Below are 23456 nucleotides of genomic sequence, written 5' to 3' on the forward strand. Positions count from 1 at the left end.
ATCCACTGTTTCATTCCCTAAATGGCCACATCAGGCAGCTGGCCAGGCAGAAGACAGGAGCTAGGAGCCAGGATTTCCTTCCTTCTCTACCACGTGGATGGCAAGGACCATCTTCAGCTGCCCTCCCAGGCACATTAGCAGGGAGCCATAATTCTGGCTCCAAACCATCTCATTTCAAATGAATTGAAGTGAGCATATAAAAACAGGCATGCATCTGAAACTTTATAGGGAAAAAACAATCCATAGGAACATTGACAACAGCGGCACAGTGGGTTAAGCCACCACCTGCGATGCTGGCATCCCATCTCACATTGCCGGTAAGGTTTCAGTCCTGGTGGCTCCATTTCTGAGCCAGCCCTTTGCTAATATGCATGGGAAGGCAGTAGAAGATGATCAACCTGCTTGGGCCCCTGCCACTCATGTGGGAGACCCAGATAAAGTCTTTGGCTCCTGGCTTCAGCCTGACCCAGCCTCAGTCATTGCAATCATTTAGGGGAGTGAACTAGCAAATGGAAGATCTCTGTGGCTCTCATTCTTTCAGATAGAAATCTTTATTTAAAAAGAATATTGACAATATTCATGAAGGGCACATTTACAAGCCTCTCTATTCTCTAAGCCATGGATTTGTTCAAACTAATTAAGAGCACTTCTTTGCATTACATGAAAATGTTTGGCTTTAAAAAATGTGATTCATCTTATTATTTGGGAAATGCTTAATATTAGCTAATTCCTATCTTCTCTCAGGGCCTCAGAAATAACCAAACAATTTACATTAGGGAAATAGATTACATTCTGAAAAGGAAGAGGTAATGGCTTCCAAATGGACTGCATTGGCTCCCCAGGGTGACAAGGAGAGTTACTACTTGCAAAGGAAAACAGACATACTTCACAAAAACTATTCCAATTTTGCCTTGTTCAAGTTTCTGTTGTAGAAAGCAATAATGATTTCAGCATTTCAGTAATATTGCCAAGACCAGTATTTTTTTAAAAAATATATAATGTGAAGTTTCACATTTGTACTCATACAAGGTACTCATGGACTCAGAAAGCAAAGCATTCACACCATTTAAGGTATGCCAGAAGTCAACTTCTGGTTCATGAATTTATGGTTAAATGCATTACTCAATATTTTGTGTAAATTAAATAGCCTAGTGAGCATTAAATTTAGAAATTCTATCAGGTAAGTTTCCAGCATTTCTGTACTTGGAAGCCACCTCCCAAAATTTATTTCCTTTTGATAACAGTATGTATTGTTGCTTTACAATAAATTGTTTTCAGAACCAATATAAAACCTAATTCATAATCATGTGGGTCTGTGTGCCTCATGACTTAATTTCTATCATGTCCTATTTACCACTTTATAGTTCTTTGGTGTTTTGAGTGTTTATATGAAAAGAACATGAGTATTTAATATCAACCAAATTAAAGAGCAGGAGAAAAGAGGTCAAGATGTGAGGGCAGCCTCCCAACTGAAGCCTCTTTCCACACACCCATAGAATGTTTGCTTACACAGGAGATGGTAACATGCCAGGATTAGCAATGTTTTTAGACAATGCAGTTCCCAAGCAAAGTTTACTACATCCTTAATGTATTTTCCATTCCCAAATGGTGGAATCTTTACTAAACAATGGTTAATATATGAACAGACTAGATGTACCCATTATCTTTTGACAGATTCTGGATTCCCAAGAGTGCACATTTTCATGTGGATGAAAATGCCTTCCTTATAATGACCTTAATTTGTTATACAGCTATGTATCCTAATCACTGTGTAAATATTCTTTTCATTTAGGAAATCAATTCTCCAATAAATGTTCAAATGCTTCTTGATTATCTTTAAAGGGAACACTATGTGGTATGCAATTTTTCTTTTTAACTTCTTAAACTAGTTTCTTTTAACTACTTACAGACTTATCTCTGGTGAAAATCCTGAGGATTTTAAGAAACCCCCAGAGAACAGCTAAAAAGGTGTTAAGACAAATTACCTTGAAGTATAGCAGTCCTTTTCTAAATAGGGTAATGATTACACTTACAGACACTAGAATGAAAGAACACTGACACAATTTATTTTCTGTTTTATAAGAAAACTTCTGACAAGGAGAGAGGCGCCTTTCTCTGAAGGGAGGAAGGAACCTCCACTGTGACACGGCCTTGACTAAACAAGTTCAGAGTCGGTGAACTCAAGGGACTTCCATAGCCTAGACAGCTCATAGCAAGAGTCTCGGGTGATTGCTGACGTCATAAATAAGAGTGCAATTGTTAAATCGACAATGGGAGTCACTGGGTACATGCTCCCCACGTAGGATCTCTGTCCTTAATGTGTTTTACTATGAAACTTAAAAACACTACTAATCGAACAATACCCTATACCTTGTGCGGTTGTGTGAATGCAGCCTGTTGAAATCCTGGCTTAGTATATACTAAGTTGATCTTCAGTATATGAAGGTAATTAAAAATGAAACTCGATAAAGGGCGGGATGGGAGAGGGAGAGGGGAGGGCCACGGGAGGGAGAGAGGTTGGGGGGGGGGGAAGCCACAACAATACAAAAGTTGCACTTTGTAAATTCACATTTATGAAATAAAAAATAAATAAATTAATTAAAAAAAAACCTTCTGAGTGCTAAAATTAAATGCATCAATTCTGAATTTGGATATAAAGAAAGATTCACGATTTTACTGGTACGACACAACTCTGTGTAATGCTAGGCACCGAGATTCTAAAACAAAAATGAAAGCAAATTGAAGTGTGCAAGATAAAGGTACTTAAATTCAGAGGATCCATGAACCTCCCCAAATAGTACACAAGCAGCTGTGTAGTGTGTATGTGTACATTTTTCTGTAAGCCCAAAAACTGTAATCAACTTCTAAAGGAACCCAAAAGGGTCAAGAAACAGTGTAGGGTAGAATTCTAATATCCTTCCCTATACTTCCAGTAAGATCATTTGTGTATATCTAACAGTTAATTTTAATGACAAAAAGGTAGAAAACAAATAAAAGGCAACCTGCAAGGATTGGGCTATGAAAAAATCCCGAGTGTTATTTCCTTTATGGGCTTAGCAACAAGTTCCAGTTTAGAGAAAGAAAATGGGGCTGTAGTGGTTAACACAAGCTGAAAGAGAGAGACTCCCACAGGATTTTTCAAGTCCTTAGAAAAACCAACCTTTAGTATGAATAAAGCAATAGCAGGAACTTCAAATTCAATTTAACTCAAAGTCTAATTTTCAGTTTTTGCATAATATCAACTTATTTTTATTTTTTTAATATCACAAACTTCAATCAGAATACTTTTAAAAATATTATTCTGCATGCATTTAACAAATCTGACAAAAGGACAAATATCCAGTTTACTTGCATCATAACTGAAGTTTTAACTGAACAGCCAAAGAACACATTTAAAATCATTAGGCACAGGTAACAATGAAAAAAACTCCAATGCATTAGTATGATGGCAGCCTACCACTATGCACATGTTCATATAACACTACTAGTAATGACCCTGAAGCACAGGCAAATGGAGATGAAGGACTCTCCCTAAGAAGCAAGTTTAAGGGATCAAATATCATCATCATCATCACTACTGAGGACAAAGCTGCTGCCTGTGGACAGGGGCCCTTCTTCCTTAGCATTCTCAAAACCACCCAAAGTCCCTTTCTCATCAGAATCGTCAAACAACTTCTCATTGGAATTCTCCTCGTCAAATAACTTCTCATTGGAATCATCATCTTCGAATAACTTCTCCTCTATCTCATCACCTGCCTTCATATCTGCATCTTCTTCCTCTTCCTTTTCATCAGAATCTTCAAAGAACTTTTCATCTGCATTGGCTTCTTCCTCCTTTTCGTCAGCATCTTCAGGCCCCTTTTCATCTGCTTCTTCGTCCTCTTTCTCATCAGACTCATCTTCTAAAACTTTTTCATATGGATCTTCCCCTTCTTCCTTCTCTGAATCTTCATCAAATTCTCTCTCTGAGCCTTCCTCATCTAACACTCTCTCAGAGCCCTCATCATATTCAGATCTGTCTGTATCATTTTCTTCTAACTCATTTTCAAGAACATTTCCATGAGATTCCTGATCAGAGCCATCTTCGTCAAAATCTCTTTCAACACCGTTTCCTTCAAATTCTTTTTCAGAGCCATCTTCAGACAGTTTTTCTGAGTGTTCTTCCTCAGATTCTCTCTCTGAGTCATCCCCTTCAGACTCCTTTTTGGGGCCATCCTCCTCTTCAGAATCCTTGTCGGCGTCATCTTGCTTGGACTCCTTCACAAAGCCATTCTCTTCATAATCACTTTTGAATCTCTTCTTTGGAGATTCTCTTTTAGAGCCATTCTCTTTCAACTCCTTTCTAGGAGTCGCCTCTTCCAACTCTTGTCCAGGGCTGCCTTCTTCGGACTCCTTCTCAGGGCAGCCTTCTTCACAATCTCTCTCAGGGCAGTCTCCTTCAGACTCTCCTTCAGGGCAGTTCTCTTCACATTCTTCTTCTTTGGCTTCTTTTTTGGGGCCACCTTCTTCAGCATCATTTCCAGAAGCATTTTCTTCAAAGCCTCCCCCATCTTCTGCCTTTTCAAACTTCTCATCAATAGGTTCTTCAAGCGCCATTTCAGTTGCGGAATCTTCAGCATTCATTTTAGATGTGCCAGGGTGCTCTGAAAAGTGCCTTACTCTAGAAGGCCCTGCCCTTTCTGTTGCAACAACAGAATCTGATCGCTGAAGGCCTCTGTTGGCCTCTGGAGCATTGAGGAAAGCCTCCCATCCTCTCAGCCTTTCCTCCCTTTCTCTGGAGGTCTCCTCCACCTGTGGATAAATAGAAACTGCCATTAAAAAAAAAAAACTTTTAGGCAAAAAGAAATAACCTCTCTGGGCATTTCTAATATTGATCAAAGTACAATTTTATGGTACCTCTTCTCCAGAAATTAAAACAATTCCATCTTAAATTTTCAAAAATTTCCATCTTGGGACAAGTGTTGTGGTAGTGCGTTAAGTTGCCAGTTGGGATGCTCACATCCCATACCGGAGTGCCTGGGATCAAGTTCTGCTTCTGGTTGCAATCCACCTTCCTGCTAATATCCACCAGGGTCCAAGTACTTGGGTTCCAACCACCATTGACATGAGAGACCCAGTTGTAGTTCCAGGATCCTGGCTTTGGCCTGGCCTAGCCCTGGCTATTGCAGACATTTGGGGGAGTGAACTGGAGGATAGGGGATCTCTCTCTCCCTGTCAAACTAGTTAATCAATTAATTTTAAAAAACATTACATCATGATTTACCACAGTTTACCATAAATAAGATCATTTAAATAAATGAAAACACCACAGTACTGTAGCAATTTCTCACCTTTTCAAAAGTTAATATTTTAGCTCCATCTATAGTTTATAACATAGAAAGGAAGAGAAACATTTTGACTCAATGTCTTCTTCTATCACTATCCTAAGCCAGCCTCAAAATTTCAGACTCATAAACTGGAAGACTGAAATATTTCTCTTACTAACCTTCAGATGCAAAATAGTATTTAAAATAAGTATTGCTATATTAAACAGATAAAATGGAACCTAAAACTTAAATGTGAAGGGCTGCTGTATTAGTACTTGTTGGTGATGATGCAATGGATGTGCCCTTGACAGCTGCAGAATTTACCTGATAATCTGTAGTCCCATCCCATGCTTCAGCAGTGATTTGACGGCCACCAAACCACCTTCCGTCAAGGGTTTGAATGCAATAATCAGCTTCCTCTGGATCCCTAAAGGACACAGAGGCTACACCATCTGGGTGCCTCTAGAAAAACAAGGAAAAAAAAGGAACAAACGATAAGATAAAAACATAAGACATACAAGCATGTGACACAGTAGGTAGGGAGTAGTGTTCTCTTTGCTACTTTAAGCTAAATGACTTTATGTATAATTTTCTTCTCTTTTATCACAGCTTGTAAAATGTAGCCATCTGCTTCTTTAGCTTAGTCTTATCTAGCAAGAACCAAGCAATGTCCTTGGAAATGCTTTTGCTGACAACACTGTCTAATGAGAGGCAAGAAAGTATAACGGTTAAGACTGTAAACTCTGAAGCCAGATAGCCCTGGAATGAAATCCTGGCTTTGTTAGTTACCAGCTGAATGACCTTGGACAAAGTGTTCAATCTCTAACATTTTAGCTCCCTCATCCAGAAAATGGGTGGAATAATGCCTATATACCCCCAAGGGTTGTGAGAATTTAATGGGATAACATGTAGCATACTATGTAGTACACAAGCAATAGTGACTTTTAATTATTATGCTTTAATTTTGGAAGCACAAAAAGGATACAAAGGGGAAACATAAAGAAGAATTACCTCTCCTAATCGTTTCAAATATGCAGGGAGAGAATAATTCCCAGAGAGGGAGAAAGGCAGGCAAACAGGGAATCATAAGGTCTCATACATTTTTCTTGTACTTTATTTTACCTGATCACATATTCTAGAGTGATGATGAAGAAAAATGAACAAGGCATAACCAAATCTATCAAAGCTTTGACTTGTAATCCATGTTTATCTAATTATTACTAACTAAAGACTAACACAAGATAGCAAGTCGTCTATATAAAATATTCATCTAAAATTCATGGGCATCTAAATGTCTGGTCACCACTTATTCAGTGGGAAGAATGGTTGATCTAGGATTCATTTGTCCAAGCCATGAACTTACATCAAAGAGAAGGAGCTTCTTAATTTGTCCAAACTTTGAACACTCTACTCGAAGGTCTTCTCTTATCTCATTCAACACCAAAGGATCATCCTGCCAAAATACAAATGATTAAAATGAATTTTTGCTCATTTCTTTAACTATAAATCCTGAAAAATATCTTGTTCTTACTAATTGAATAAAAAAGTGTTTTGCTTAAGGTTGGTTATGCTTGTCTACAGTTTATAAAATTAACAAAATCAAAATCAAATGAAGTTAGACTACTTGAGCCACTGTTACTATGACAATATGTCCCGCTTTAAGACAGAAGAAATAGATAAATATGGCAGATGGCAGAAGGGGTGTACAGTGGTAAGGGAAAGCCAAGATAAGTATCAATGGCAATTCCAAATCTACATCAACTGTGATGGCAGGAGAACTGTGGAACATGAGTCAACGACTGCTAGTTCCTATGTTGTCTATGGCCATCACAATGGAAGTGATGAGAGCCTTTTGTTTTGTGTTTTGGATAGATTCATACTTGCAGAAACGTTAGAATGCAGAGAAACATAGACTTTCCAATGACTAAATATTCTATAATTGATTTTCAGGCTTCTAAGAGTCTATTTTAAATCACAGGGTAAATCTTATGAGCATTCCTGTTCATCTTGTCTCCTAACACATTGCAATAGAATCGCACACCACCCAATGTTAAACAGACAATAAAATACATTCTTGCTGTTGCTTTCTTGCAACTATGAACAACTCTAATAAGAACATCCAAGCACTACTGTTTCTAGTAGTTTTAAATTCAGGTGGACTTTCCTCCCCATAACAAGAGGTTTAAAGATTCTCCTTAGGGATTCCAATTCAATCCCATCAAGGTGGCATGTACCAATGTATCACTAGTCAAAGTGATCAGTTTCAGTTCACAATTGATCATAATGATAGGACTAAGAGTCAAAGGGATCAAAACAAGACTAGAGTCTGCTAAGACTAACGGACAGAAGTAAAAGGGAGAGAATGATCCAACATGGAAAGCAGGATACACAGCAGACTCATATAATGGCAAATGTCCTAAACAGCACTCTGGCCTCAGAATCAGCCCTTAAGGCATTCAGATCTGGCTAAAAAGCCCATGAGAATATTTTAAGCATGGAAAGCCAAGGCACTCAGGCAAAAAAAAAAAAGACCTAAATGAAAGATCTCTGTGAGTGAGATCCCAGTGGAAAGAACGGGCCATCAAAGAAGGAGGTACCTTTCTCTGAAGGGAGGAGAGAACTTCCACTTTGACTATGACTGTCTAAATAAGATCAAAGTCGGCGAACTCAAAAGGCTTCCATAGCCTTGGCAACTCATGACAAGATCCTCCAGTGATTACTGATGCCATAAACAAGAGTGTCAATTGTTCAATCAACAACAGGAGTCACTGTACTCCCCATGTAGGGTCTCTGTCCCTAAAGTGTTGTCCAATGTGAAGTAATGCTATAACTAGTACTCAAACAGTATGTTTCACTTTGTGTTTCTGTGTGGGTGCAAACTGTTGAAATCTTTACTTAATATATACTAAATTGATCTTCTGTATATAAAGAGAATTGAAAATGAATCTTGATGTGAATGGAATGGGAGAGGGAGCAGGAGATGGGAGGGTTGCAGGTGGGAGGGAAGTTATGGGGGGGGGGGAGCCACTGTAATCCAAAAGCTGTATTTTGGAAATTTATATTTACTAAATAAAAGTTAAAAAAAAGATTCCCCGTAGAAATTAACAAATCTTTCTCTAAGCCCCAATGCCTGAAAAAGACAGAAAAAGAAAATTAACCTGAATTTCAACTACATACAAATAGAAGAGAAGATATCCTTCTATGAATTTCTATTTAAGTCAACTTACACTTTCTGGGAAGCACTTAAATGTATCTATCTTTCTTACAGAGTTTTTTTTTTTTTTCTCAGCAACTAAGGAAGAAGTGCAAAGAACTACAAAAAAAATGGCACTCCTGCCCTGAAGTTCTCTCAAAATGCAAAAATAAGCAACTAGGTAGCCATTTACTAAAATGAGATTCAAAATAAAAAATATAAAGTTCTACTCATTTTCACAAATCTGAGGCTTCTGAAATTACACTTGGAAGACTCTGGATTTCCCTAGTTATAAATATAATTTTGAAGAAAGGAATTTGTTTCCTACAGAATTATAACACCAGAGAAGAATGCATTAAAGTCACTGGTAAAGTCATGTGGTAGCCTTTGGTGATGTGTGTGTCTGGTCAGCTACTATGAGACTGTATGCTTTTGAAAGGCAGGAGCTTTGTTTTACTGCATTTTGTATACCTTGCAGAATAACTCCTACAGTACAGACTTTCATACACAGCCAACAATCAATAAAAGCTTTTTCAGAATTTGATAAATTGTTCCTAATATCTCTTTTATTCACCAATGGAAATCAGGATTACTTAAAAATAAACAAAACACTCAACAATTTTAAATCTAAGCATTCTCATTAGGGTGTGCAGGGTAGGGTGTGGTGGGGTGGAGGCATCAACTTTATTTCTAAAGCAACTTTTTGGTCCTTTTCCTGTGAGATACCAAATCTTAGCCAAAGTCTCACCAGATCTCCATTTTTATTTATACCAGCTTTGAAAAACTGATCTATATTAATTGCTGAAGCTAAAAGATAATAATCCCCTTCTTTAGGAATACTATTTTAACCTAGCTGGGTACACGTAGAAATTTTCTAAAAAGACTGCAAGCAATAGACCTCAGACTAAAATCAGATTCATGTATTAAAACCCTCTGTTGGCTGGCGCTGCGGCTCACTAGGCTAATCCTCCGCCTGCGGCGCCAGCGCACCGGTTCTAGTCCCGGTTGCTCCTCTTCCAGTCCAGCTCTCTGCTGTGGCCCAGGAAGGCAGTGGAGGATGGTCCAAGTGCTTGGGCCCTGCACCCGCATAGGAGACCAGGAGGAAGCACCTGGCTCCTGGCTTCAGATCGGCACAGTGCGGGCCATAGCAGCCATTTGGGGGTTGAACCAATGGAAGGAAGACCTTTCTCTCTGTCTCTCTCTCTCTCTCTCTCTCTCTCAGTCTAACTCTGCCTGTCAAAAACAACAACAACAACAGCAAAACCCTCTGTAGACTGGCACCACAGCTCACTTGGCTAATCCTCCGCCTGGGGCACCAGCACCCCAGGATTCTAGTCCCGGTTGGGGCGCAGGATTCTGTCCCGGTTGCTCCTATTCCAGTCCAGCTCTCTGCTGTGGCCTGGGAAGGCAGTGGAGGATGACCCAGGTCCTTGGGCCCTGCACCCACATGGGAGACCAGGAAGAAGCACCTGGCTCCTGGCTTTGCATCAGCGCAGCGCACTGGCTGCAGCGCCCATTTGGGGGGGTGAACCAACGGAAAAAGGAAGACCTTTCTCTCTGTCTCTCTCTGACTAACTCTGTCCAAAAAAAAAAAAAACCCTCTGTAGTCAATCCTTAGGATTTTTAGGGTATTCTTTTGTTTTTCCCTGGAAGAAATAAACCACATTTTTTTGTGCCTTTCCAATCTAAATTTATGCTGGTGAAGTTAGCTAGTAACCACTATCCATACACAGCTACTGTGTGTCATGCAAAAGAACCGCACCGAATCAAAATTAAGGTGTTCTGTAAGGGTGCAAAGCATACCAGATTTTGAAGATTTAGTACCAAAGGGAAAAAGAACAACGTAACATAACTCATTAATATTTTTATATTTATTAAAAGTTGAAATTATTAATATTTTGGATATACAGGGTTAAATAAAATTCGCCTTTAAAATGAAGTTCTCTGGTTTCATGCTGTGATTTTATTGTGGCTATAAAAAAGCTTAAAATACACATGTGGATCACATTATATTTCTCTTGGACAGTGCTGTTATAAACAATGAGAAATCTACCTCTATATCTAAGTTTTCATTCTTCAGCTCCTGGTATTCAAATTTCCAAGCAATGCATTTTGAAATAAGGCTTTGAATTAAATACTGACAACCCCCTGAAGTTAAAAGCATTAGCCTTCATTATTTACCCTGATACTAAAGAGTACTTTCAAGTATACTGTTTGGAATAATAATATAGTCGACCTCCCAAACTGATTTCTTTCTGAGTGAACTGATGAATTAGCTTATATTTTCCACTGAAAAGCTCAATGCTGGTATCTGTTCTTTGGGTTCACATGGTGTCTTCAATCAAATCAGACACTTTGCCAAAACAGTCAATAAAAGTAAGTTGTACTATTAACACTTGAGAGCTGCATAATATCTATATGAGTGTCATCCAAAACAACTTCCTGTGATGACAGAAGTGCTGTACATCTGCATTATTCAATATGGTTATTACTAGCCACATGTGCTTAGTGTAACTAAGGAACTGAATTTTTAATCTGATTTAATTTAAATTATCTTACATTCAAATATCCACATTTGGCTGGAGTCTACCATGCTGGACAGAGCAGGTTTATACTGACACATGTCCCTCTTGTTAACAGGCTCTCATCAAGGTAGTTAGACAACAGGAGCCCAGGCAGGTTGGCAAACATAAACAATGCCAGCAAGCATGTCTTTGCCCATGAACTCTGAAGCCCTTTGTGATGTTAGGCATCTAAAAAGAAAACTTGCCCTGATTTGCAAAGATGCTAAAGAGAAAATGTTTTAAGCACTGGGTGAATAAAAAGATCCTGGCTTGTGAGTAACAGGGGATTCACATTCTTATCCTTCCAATTATTTTCATATAAATATTGAGGGTCTATTAATAAATATACACAGAGAGCCTAGTTTGTGCCAGCCACAATTCTATGCACTTGGAAGTATAGCAGCAAACGAGGCAGACAAAGTCCTGGCTCTCATGGAGCTCATGGTCTAGCAGAAGAAACAAATAAGTTCTATGAAAGAAACAAAATGGAGTAAAATAAAGGCTCTATAACTCCAAAATAAAGTTTATACTAAACAATCAGGAACTTATAAGCATGAAACTTCTACTTTGAAAAATATTCACTGGAGGGAATTTGTAGGGGTCAAGGTAAAATCAAAGTCATTTTTTGTGGGAAAGAGTATTTGTTAAGCTAAGAAAAGCTAAATCTGCTCATACTGATAGACAAACTCAAATAAGGCAAGTAAATGACCAAGGCAGGAGTATGCTTGGTAGCTGGAGCAGAGAGCGGACCCCAGAGAGCCTTAAGCAGCATGCCTCACCCCACACTCCCTCAGTCTTGATACTATCACATACTGGGAGAAGCCATAGCTGCCACAGCTGGCCCTAGTCACCATCACTGCAACCATGAGCAACAAAGCTGAGACCCAGCAGCCACCTGCCACCCCTGCCCTCAGCGCTGCCGAAACCAAGCCCAGCACCACTGGGCAGTGGCACAGGGAGCAGTGGCTCTAGTGGCCTCACATCATTGGTGCCTGGGCAAGATAACTACAAATGGATATGGTTTTATCAACTGGAATGACACCAAGGAAGACGTATTTATACACCAGGCTGACATAAACAATAATCCAGCAAGTCCTTTCACAGTGTAGGAGATGGAGAGACTATGGTGTTAGATATTGCTGAAGGAGAAAAGGGTGCAGAGGCAACAAAGCTTACAGGCCCTGGTGGAGTTCCAGTCCAAGGCAGTAAATACTTTAACCATTATATATGCCATCTACGCCTTAGGGTTCCTCCACGCAATGACCAACAGAAATTCAGAATAGTGAGAGTGGAAGAATGAACGAAGGGTCAGAGATTGTTTCTGAAGGTCAAGACCAACGGTGCTGGGCCTACTGCAGGCAAAGGTTCCCACCTCACTACATATATAGACCGTATGTGAATGGAGATAGAAGAGCTGACAGTCATGCTGCAGGAGGAGAAGGCAAACTGGTGGGACAGACTATGTGTTGGGCTTACAGAGGATTCTGCAAAGAATGCCAGAGACAGTTTAGACAGGATAAGGAAACTCAAGGAGATGAGACTCAAGATCAGCATCCACTTCGACACTGCTACCACAGCAATTTCAATTACCAACACAGATGCCCAGATAACCCTAAACCACAAGATGGCAAGGAGACAAATGCAACCAATTTGAGAATTCATCCCATCCCGAAGCTAAGCAGGGAAGAGTCGAGTAAATGCCAGAGACCATTTCTAGCATCATCTGGTTTAGTCATTCAACAAGAAAAAATGAATAAGAAATTCCAGCAGGAAGAAAAGAACAAGAGGGGCTGGTGCTGTGGCATAGCAGGTAAAGCTGCTGCCTACAGTGCCAGTATCCCATATGGGTGCTGGTTCAAGTTCCGGCTGCTCCACTTCCAATCCAGCTCTCTGCTATGGTCTGGGAAAGCAACAGAACATGGCCCACGTCCTTGGGCTCCTGCACCCACATGGGAGACCCAGAAGAAGCTCCTGGCTTTGGATCAGCCCAGCTCCAGGTGTTGTGGCCATTTGAGGAGTGAACCAATGGATGGAAGACCTCTCTCTCTGTCTCTGCCTCTCTGTAACTCTTTTACTTTCTTTTATTTTCATATGTGGAAATTCCAGATCTCTGAATGAAATTTGTATTGACATTCACTTTGGAGTGTTAGGAGTATCGAATGTGAAAATCAAGGCCTTCCAGTCACAGAAATAAATATGTCACCTAATAAACAAATCACTTATTTACCATGAGCATAAAAAATAATGAATCCTAGGGGATTCTGGAGTTGTATCTAGGAGATGAGGCATAACTATCCATCTATGCATTCCTTTTAAAGTCCCATCTGGCAAAGACAGCATTTCAGAAAGCAACTACAGATGCATCTCAGCTTATAATGGGGTTACACCCTGATAAACTCACTATTAAGTTGAAAATATCTTAAGTAAAAATTGCATTTATTTCACTTACCCTACTGAACATGATAGCTTAACCTAGCCTACCTTAAATGTGCTTAGAACCCTTACATTACCCTACAGTTGGGGAAAATCTAACAGAAAGCCTATGTTGTAATAAAGTACTGAATCTCTCAAGTAATTTACTAAATAATGCACAGTACACTGGTGTGACCGCATGACTCACTGTGAGCTGTGGGTCACCACTGCCACCCAGCATCTACAGAAAGGATCCTACCATGTATCAGCATCCCAGGAAAAGATCAAAATTCAAAGAACAGTTCTACTAAGTACATATTGCTTTTGCACCATCATAAAACTGAGAAATCATTAAGTTGAGGACCATCTGTAGTACATGTGTGCATGAATGTGTGTGTGCGTGTTTTAACCACATGACATTACCACTTCAAGTATAAAATCACTCTATTTCAAGATTATTCTGGATTTCTGTACAGATGAGAAATCATGTAACCTTATAAACAGACCACATGTATCTTCTTGATGACCTCAAGACGCCCAATTTGCTGAGATAGAGCTCAACTGGGGCCCTCTCTACCGGGGCTAACATGATATTGCCATTTTGACTCTGTTTAAATGCACAAAAGAAACAAGGATGTGTACCAGCTGCAACTAGATCATTTGTAATCTTGGAATTTTACATTGCGAATTTTTTACTCATGTGTATCCTGCTGTCAACGTGAGAACCAGACAAGAACAAAGGGTCGTTTGTCCACTAATGATTGTATGTTTACACCAGCAGATGGAGATAAGAACAGAGACAGAATACAACATAAGGTACCTTGATGATAATTAATACTCACTAGTATTCCTTAAACTTCTTTAGTAGTTAGCTTTCTTTATTCACTGTACTTGAATTTTCATAAGGACATTAAGTATTATAACATCCTCCTAATAGCCACTAAAGAGTTTCCTAAAAATTAGACACTGAAAAAATAATCTTCACTATTTAAACATCAGGGGCTACATTTAATTGGAATTTTTCAGAATAAAACTTTTGGTACTAAAGTGAAATTTTCATTTGCAAGTGTGACTCATATTCTCAGCTCATACTTGTTGAACTACACTCAAAATCCACAAACAGTTCCCATACAGCTTCTAATATTTTTAAATGATTTCCCACACCAAATAGCTGCTGCTGGGTGCCACAGTTCACAGCCTACATGGGTTACAATTCGAGGAACACTGAGCTAAACAAAGGGAGATCTTAAAACTTAGATTGATTCTTTGTTCTATTTTCCTGCCTTAACTAAAACACAAACAGGTAGGATATGACATGACAATGCTGAGGCAAGGAAAGCTGCGGGCTCTTTTGAAAGAAAGCATATCTGCATTGTGATCAGTCCTACCTCAAAATCCATAGGATGAAACATGTTTTTGATGATGACAACTCGTTCATGGCGCATCCGGGATGGTCCAGCTCTCCTCTCAGGTCTCCAATCCAACTGCCTATTGTAATAAAGCAGTAACAAGAAACTGTGAACTTCATTCAGACTTGCATAGAGGAAAAAAAAAAGCAAGTCGTTAATATCACCAGTTCTTGAGTACTTAACAATGATAGTTATTTGATTCTAAAACAACATTGTGTAATTTAGTAATAGCTCCATTCAAAAAACTTTCTGAAATAAAATACTCAGCAAGGGGAAAATGGACTTACTGAAATTCCCAGAATATATTTTTTTTCCAGAGCAATTGTTTCATTACACAAAGTCCAATGAGATTCCTAGAAAATTTCTAATTAGTTAGAAACTATTTATGATTCTCAAGATAAGATATAGAGGGCTAGCACCGTGGCGTAGTAAGTTAAGCATCTGCCTGTGCCGCCGGCATGCCATACGGGTGCCAGTTCAAGTTCTGACTACTCCACTTCCGAACCAGCTCCCTGCTGATAGCCTGGGAAAGCAGTAGAAGATGGCCCAAGTCCTTGGGCCTCTGCACCTGCGTGGGAGACCCAAAGAAGCTCCTGGCTCCTGGCGTCGGATCAGCTTAGCTCCAGTCATTGTGGCTATCTGGGGATTGAACCACTGGTAGGAAGACCTCTCTGTCTCTCCCTCTCTCTGTCTGTAATTCTGCCTCTCAAGTAAATAAATAAATCTTTTAAAAAATGATTAAGACTTACTTGGAGGACAAAAAAAATCTTTTCATTGTATTGATTTTTAGGCATTTTGTCATTACAAAGAATTGCACTGATATATGAAAAACTGTTCATTCTTTGTTACAATATTAAATTTTACTAACTTTGTTTATAAAATTTGTAGGTATTATTTTAGCTACTCTTGTAAAAAAGTGAGATAGCACAACTAACTGCTTTTAAGTATTTACTATGATAAAAGTATTCATCACTTTAGCTAATTTCTTAAACTAGCATATTTTAAAAAGTTTATTAAATACCTTGAGAACATTTTATATATACATACATATATACTATATATGACTTTAGAACATTATATATATATATATTACATATGACTACATGGTAAGTACAAAAATAAAATCTATCATTTCTAATTTCTGTTTCTACTAACAAACTTACATATAAAAATTTAGCTCCTGGTGTAACTGATTTTAATCCACATCGAAAATGAACTAATGGTTCTGGTATGTAAGCATAAAATATTTTATTTAATTTGATGTAAAGCATTTTCTAATGAGCTGGCTTCTCTCAGCTCATGTAAGCACCCAAAAAAGGAAAAACCATACCACTGCCAAATCATCTCATTGTATAGACTACTGAAGGTTCCAGATGATCTAATGAAATTCCTTTAAAACAATCTGTAGACATAACCAGGTAGCTATTACCAAAATACTCTAAGGTATTTATATGAAATATTTCAAAAAGGAAAAAAAGGACAAACTTTTGTTGCATAGACAGCTTCTTCTTATAGTCTTTGCACTTCTTCTTCTTCTTTGAGGCATCATATTCCCCCTTTAGCTGGAACTTTGCCACTTCTACATGCAATTTGTAGCCTCTGATTTCATCTTCATCCAAAAGTTTTAATGCAAGTTCCACAGATTCTCTCTTTAGAAAGGCAAAATAAAACAGTCCATAAGCTATAACTGAAGTGAAAGTTATACAAACAACAAAGATTTTTTTTTATATACTGCAATTTTATTTCAATCGCACAAACGAAGTTATTAGAGTGTAGGAAATTTAAATGAAACAGTTACGGTAAAATAGCAGAGAACTGAAAAATAAAAAGGAAGTACACCTAAAGCGTGAGCACTCAACATTCATTAGTGTTTCATCTTCAGTTTCATTGACACTTGATGCTTGCAAATCTTTAAACAAACTTTGAAATCATGATGACTACTCTGAAGAGATTTCAGCACCAGCACTAAGGTTTGTACATTCAGTTTGTTTGCAGTTGACTTGTTAGCCATTTACATAGTGTATAGTACAGATTTGTCACAGGTCAGATCACAGTGTTGAGGAAAGCGGTACCTTCCTGTCATTAGAAAGAATCCCCTAAACTGCACCAGCTTAAGACAGCCAATGTACAAGAGCACAAACACCATCATCATCATGTGGTTCCAAGGAACAGTCTTGATAAGGAAAATAACTTAAGCCTCTGTTTGCCATTTTAATTACTGAAATCTCTAACAGTGACACAACTGTCACACATGACAGCAAATGTATACAATAAATTCAATCCAGCTTCTTGGAAAGAATACATTTAGCAATCTGGTTTAATGCAAAAGAGGATGGAAAACATAGCGTGATTCAACACTGGTTCATTTCTGTCATTTTACACAGACATCATGTTAATATTAGACCAAGGCACAAAACGTTTAGTGCATAAACCAGTTTCTTCTTTAAGAATTAGCATTGTTTTTTTTTTTTAGTCTTTTATCTTACTTTGGACCACTTGTACCCAGTACTCTACCTACTACAGACTAGTTAACTTACCTAACAAAATCAAAAGTGATTTCTGACCAGATTTATAAGGGACATAACAAACAACAAAGATTTAAACAGAACTACCTACTTTGTGATACAGAACTTTAGAATGCAAACCAGGAAACCTGCATTTGAGACACAGCTGTCCCTAACCAACTAGCTATATAAACGTGGGCAAGTTATTCAAGTTCCCTAAGCCCTAATTCTTTACCTTAAAAAGTTTTCCCTTTATTGTCCTTGACCAAAATTAAACGAAATAATGCATGGCAAGGCTAGAGACTGGCACATGGTAGGTACTCAATAAATTCTATTCTTATTTGGCAATTTTGCTTCCTGAAGCCCCATTTTCTCACCTGTAGAACAAGGCAAATGGACTTGCATGATTTCTAAGGTGCATTCTAGTTTTTAAATCCTGCAATACTCCTACTTAAAAGAGTAGATGATTAAACAAACTGGGAATAGCATAGCCAAACTTTGTTTAAGGGGGCTGGCACCGTGGTATAGTAAGTAAAGCCGCTGCCTGTAACACTGCCTTCCTATATGGGTGCTGGTTCGTGTGCCAGCTGCTCCACTTCCAATATAGTTCCCTGCTAATGTGCCTGGGAAAAGCAGTGGAAGATGGTTCAACTGCTTGGGCCGCCGCTACCCACATGGGAGACTGGATAAGCTCCTGGTTCCTGGCTCTGTCCTGGCTCAGCCCCGGCTGTTGCTGTCATCTGGGGAACGGAACAGCAGGTGAAGATCTCTGCTGTCTCTCTGTAAGTCTCTCTCTGTAGGTTTGCCTTTCAAGTAATTTTTTTTAATAATCTTTGTTTTACTAACTAAAATGTGGGTCTCTAAAATACTGAGAAACAGAAGAAATTATTTGACAGTTTGTACATTACACATTTATGGATTCTGGGTCCTACACAAAGGCAGTAGTTGTCAGTCCTACAGAGTCATCAAAGATCCAAAGAAATCACAAAAGGACAACTGAACTCAAGATACTTGTACAAATATGGATCCTAGAATAATTATTTTTCTGGAACCCAGTTAACTGGTTTGACAATGCTGTACTTTTATGTTTCCTGAATTATACACATCCAAAGCTCCTCAAAACTTTGTTTTCTTTAAAAATCTTAAACATCCAATCAGACTCCCTAAGAATCTATACACAGATTTTAAAACAACCCTTAAAGAACTTGTAAAACCCTCAAATCTCCTTACATTTGAACTTTACCAAACTACCTTCCTAAAATGACCCGGCTCATGTCCCTTAAACGTATCATGTTTAAGATCCAGGTGAAAAACCAATCTCCCAAAAAGATGTCAGCTTATCCTACCCTCCTCTGATCCTACTGGAATCCTGTACACTCACAGCACACCTGTGGTGTCTGCTGTTTCATCATTTTGATTTTACTTTGAAATTATTCTCGGGTTCTATGACCTATGTACATACTGCCACCGTGCTCATTCCTTTTGTACCCTGCTCTAATACATAACACATGCTCCTAAGGTGGCAGATGTTCCAGAGACGATGGCTGCCTTTGTCTCTAACTTTTCCCCATGTAATTTATAGTACCATTACCACATGTGGTTCTTTAAATTTCTGTTAACTATACTCTTTCTTCTCTCCCATTTAAAAAGTATTTTAAATCACGAGGCATTAATTACCATCTCCTTTATGGTCTAATTCAAGGGTCAGAAAAGTCCTTTTGAAAAGGGCCACTTAGTAAATATTTTAAGTTTCATGACTCACGGGGTCTGTGCTGTAACCACTTAACTCTTGCCAATGAAACATAAAAATAGCCAAAGGCAAATGTGTTAGTGAATGAATGTGGCTGTGTTCCAATAAAACTTTATTTACAAAAACGGGTACCAGGTTGGTGTTTGCTGAATGCTGGTCTACTAAGTGAGTAAATTTTCAAATAGAGTTCTAAATTGATTAGATGTATCAATAAAAAGACCTTCACAGTCAGAATGCTTTTAAGACAAAAGAAGCATATCACATGCTTATATAATATTTTGAACTGATAACATACTTTTAAAACAAGTAAATAACTTTTCCAATGTGATACATACAGGTACCATCTGAAATTTCAGTTTTCCTCATATCCTGTTTTGAACAGTTCCTGTTCTTGTTTATTATCTATAAAAGATTATAGTCCTGGTTCCTCAGTTAAAAATGGAGATACAAGAAACTTATCTGACCATATAACTAACCTTCAAATAACAGCAAAGCCCATCTCCTTTAAGATTTCCTTGATTATCTTTGTAAAGTTTGACCTTAAATTCTTCTGTCTGAGGATCTCTCATAATAATACCAAACTTGGACATAAGCTGTATAAATTCGTCCACTGTAATGTCTGGAGGCAAACCTGTAACATTAAGAAAAAATTTTCTTAAATCCCTAAAGGCAGTTATAATAAAGATGAGAGCTACTTAGCATTCTGCAAGTTAGAAATTTACAACTTAAGTGAGTACTATGTTGATTTCCTCAACGGATGTAAAAATCTCACATCATCAAAACAGAGAAAAGTTCACATTTTTGTGTATTCAAACATGCATTAAAGTTATGCTTTGCTCGGGCTTCACAGAACCTGCATTGGCAAACTTCTCTTTAGTTAAAGTAGGCAAAAACGATCACATGAAAATGACATATACTTAATTTTTCTTAGTTCTGTCATAAACATACACCTAATGAATGTATACAGCTGAGCAACAACAACAAAGCACAATGATAAGAAATGGACTTTAAAGAAACTGAAAACTAAAAATCACTTTGTAAGAAAACTGAACAACCAAGTATTCACTATCCCAAATTTGTTTAATTAAAAGTATACGAACCAGACACATATACATTTGTATTTCTGTCTTCTTCAACATGAAACCATCCTAAAAATACAAATGAAATAAATTATAAGACACAATGTAATGTAAGATTTATATTATAAAATATATATTAACAGTGGCAGTCTGTTGAAACTTACAAGAACTTTATCTTATTCTTAGAAAACTAAGACAAACTCATTTAAAGCACTACCCAGCTTTCAAAGTGTTTGAATCTTTTGACAGATGCAGTATTGTCTTAAAAAATAGGCCTGTTTATTTTGATTGTTGCTTATTATTTAAATTTTTGACTAGTACGTAATATTTGCACATTTTGAAATGTGTTATTTATTTTTATCTACTTGGAAAACAGAGAGAGATATCTTCCATCTGTTGTTTCATTCTTGAAAAATCCACAAACAAGGTTGGGCTGGGTCAGGTCAAAAACAGGAATCCAGAATACCATCCCAGTGTCCCACACAGGTAGCAGGGGCCCAAGGACTTGATCCATCATCTGTTCCCCTCCAGAATACAGATACAGGAAGCTGAATCAGAAGCCGAGGAGCCACAACTTAAACCGACACTCTGATATGGGGTGCCGGGTTCCCAGTGGCAGCTTAATCTGCTGCACCACAATACCGGTCCCTACTTATACATTTTCATGGGCTATAGTGCAACTTTTCAACATACAAATAGAGCATAAACTAATCAAATCAGGTAATTATGAATCTGCCATTATTTAAATTAAAAAAATCTTATCTTGCTATTTGTTCAAAGCTATTACAAATCTCCAAAAAAAACTCTATGTATACATTCACACTTTTAAGTTTTTACACTCATGTTTTGCAAGCTAGAACTACTTGCCTGACTCGGATTTTCTTTTTTCTCCCTTCTTTCTGGGATCAGTGGGTTCAGGGGTTTTTCTTTGTGGAGGTTCCTCAGCAATCCTAGTATTGACATCCTGTACGTTTGCCGTAGAACTAGATGCGCCATCATTAGAGAAACCATAATTGGCCTGATATGTAGCAATGAAATCTTCAGTGATCTAAACAAGAAATTCAGTCCATGCACATGTGTGCATACACATACACACACATGCACAGAAATTCAGTTATTTCCACCCATAAACTTCAAACTGTGTCATATTACAGACTATTTGGTTATATAACTTACCATCGAAGACTCTGCGTGAATAATAATTGTAGTTGTAGTGATTAAAGTGTAAATCCAAGAATGGTCACCTGATACAAATACTTAAATTATCAAGACAAAAGTCTGTGGTACTAATAAAGCACTTTAAGTGATGTTGGTCCCTTTTCTAGTTGATGGATTTATAAATTACTACCTCTCCACAGTCTACTGACTAAAGCTACACATACATATAACAAAGGAAATACCAGGTAACAATACAACAATAAAACAATACAACAATAAAACCTACAGTCAACTAATAAGCTAACCACAAAATCCACTTTTTTTACTGTACAGAAGCACACATATATTTCCACTTAATTATTCAATATTTGAATGCAAAGAGCACATAGAATGGAAGTGCGATGTGGTATACAAAGAACGAGACTCATAAAGCCAAACGATCATTTGAAATCTATCACTAATGAAATCACAATTTAGAATCAGAATCAATTCAGGGCAAATCCAACTAGTTTTGGGGGAAAATGGACTATTATATGTTAGAAAAGTGCTTATAGCATCACACCAATTCAATCAACATTCAGTACACACAGGAATGGGGGAAATTTAAAACTCAAAGTTTGAAGAGGTAAGGGCCTCAATAACACAAAAATGCAGAACGATAAATTAATCCACTACGAGACTACTGTTAAAAGTACTCAGAAGGCTGAAGAAAGCCAATGCCTCAAGCTGGCACTACCTGTACTTCTGTAAAATAGCAAATTTTATAAAGTTGGAGGACTTTCAATATATACAAATATAAAATGCGAAAGAAAAGTAGAAATGAAGACTTTTTCACAGATCAGTCTAATCACACAATGGAGACACGCTGTGTTTTGTTGGTTTGCATGTCTTGGTGTGCTATTAGTAGCCTTTCTGGCCTTCACAGGAGACTCAGAATAACAGAGTGCTTCTACAGCAAAGTTTACAGAACCAAGTTTCACTAGTTATGTTACTTCCAAGCTGAAATAAAATATCTAACAATTTCCCAGTGCTCCAAACTAACATGCACACATCTTTTCCATCCATACTCTGCGCATCCCTCATCGTATTCTTGTGGATGTAAAGTTCAAACACACATGCCTAAGGACAAACGCAGCAGGCAGAGAAAGCAAGGAGCAAACAAAGTTCATTCAGCACAGGTATATAAACAGCAACTTTTTGTAAACGAAGACATATGCTAAACGTGAATTCCTACGATAAGTGAGGGCGGCTATCTGAGATGATCAGCTACGAAATTTTCTTTTTGTGTTTTTCCTCTTTGCAATAAAAAACAGTCATCAATGGAATAGCCAACTGTGACCTTCACAGACAAAATAAAGCACGGAAAAGGCATTTAAGACCCCATGCGAAAGATTTACGTTCCTTTACACATCAGTTCTGCAAAAGACACAACAAAAACAAGCGTCACCATCCAGGGGGGCGAGGACCACAGACCTGAGTGAGCACAGCAAACGTAAAAGTGCTCTGTGAAGCTGGCCAGGCGGCCCACTCTGCAGTGGCGCCCGTGCTACTCCCTTACCTTGGGGAACCAAGCCTTCTTGTCTAGGTCCCACTCGTACGGGGTGTCAGCCGCCTGCTGCCCGAAAGAATCGGGTTCTCCGCCGGGATCGTTCTGGGTGTCACCCTCCTTGGTGTCTCCGTACAATTCTTGCATTCGCAACTGCTCATCAAACTCGTCGTTCCCACCCAAGTTGTTGCCGCTCATGTTTCCTACCTAGCCCAGAAGCAGGGTTCAGACGAGCGAAGAGGCCGAAAAGACGCCAGAGAGGGGAATCTGAGGAGGTCGGCCGTGCTCCGCTCCCGCCCCGCGGCCCCCCGGCCCGCCTCCCCACGGCGCCCCAGCAATCCCCGGGAAGTCGGGACCGCTCGCCGCCGCGCCGCCCCTCGCTCCGCGCGGCTGTCCGCCCGCCCACTGCGCGCGCGCGCGCCGATCCTCCCAGCTCGGCCCCGCCACCGCCCACCTGGCTTGAACCGCCGGGCCTCGGCGCCGCCGCTCGGTCCAGGGCGCGGCGAGAGCGCGCACGCGCGCCGCCGCCGCCGCC

The 23456-nt window shown here is 38.8% G+C and overlaps 1 protein-coding gene across 1 annotated transcript; it reads right to left on the reverse strand.

Annotated features, from left to right (window-relative positions):
* Positions 1–3230: 3230 nt before the first annotated feature.
* Positions 3231–23456, reverse strand: HTATSF1 (HIV-1 Tat specific factor 1). Its single transcript, XM_062183884.1, has 10 exons — positions 23376–23456; positions 22934–23128; positions 21085–21265; positions 20239–20286; positions 19615–19769; positions 16370–16533; positions 14864–14963; positions 6670–6759; positions 5631–5768; positions 3231–4791 (listed from the first exon to the last, which is right to left on the reverse strand). The coding sequence occupies exons 2-10, from the start codon at positions 23117–23119 to the stop codon at positions 3553–3555; spliced, it is 2301 nt and encodes a 766-aa protein (XP_062039868.1). The 5' UTR covers positions 23120–23128; positions 23376–23456; the 3' UTR covers positions 3231–3552.

This window comes from Lepus europaeus, chromosome X (genome assembly GCF_033115175.1).
Source record: "Lepus europaeus isolate LE1 chromosome X, mLepTim1.pri, whole genome shotgun sequence".
Classification (NCBI taxonomy): Eukaryota; Metazoa; Chordata; class Mammalia; order Lagomorpha; family Leporidae; genus Lepus; species Lepus europaeus.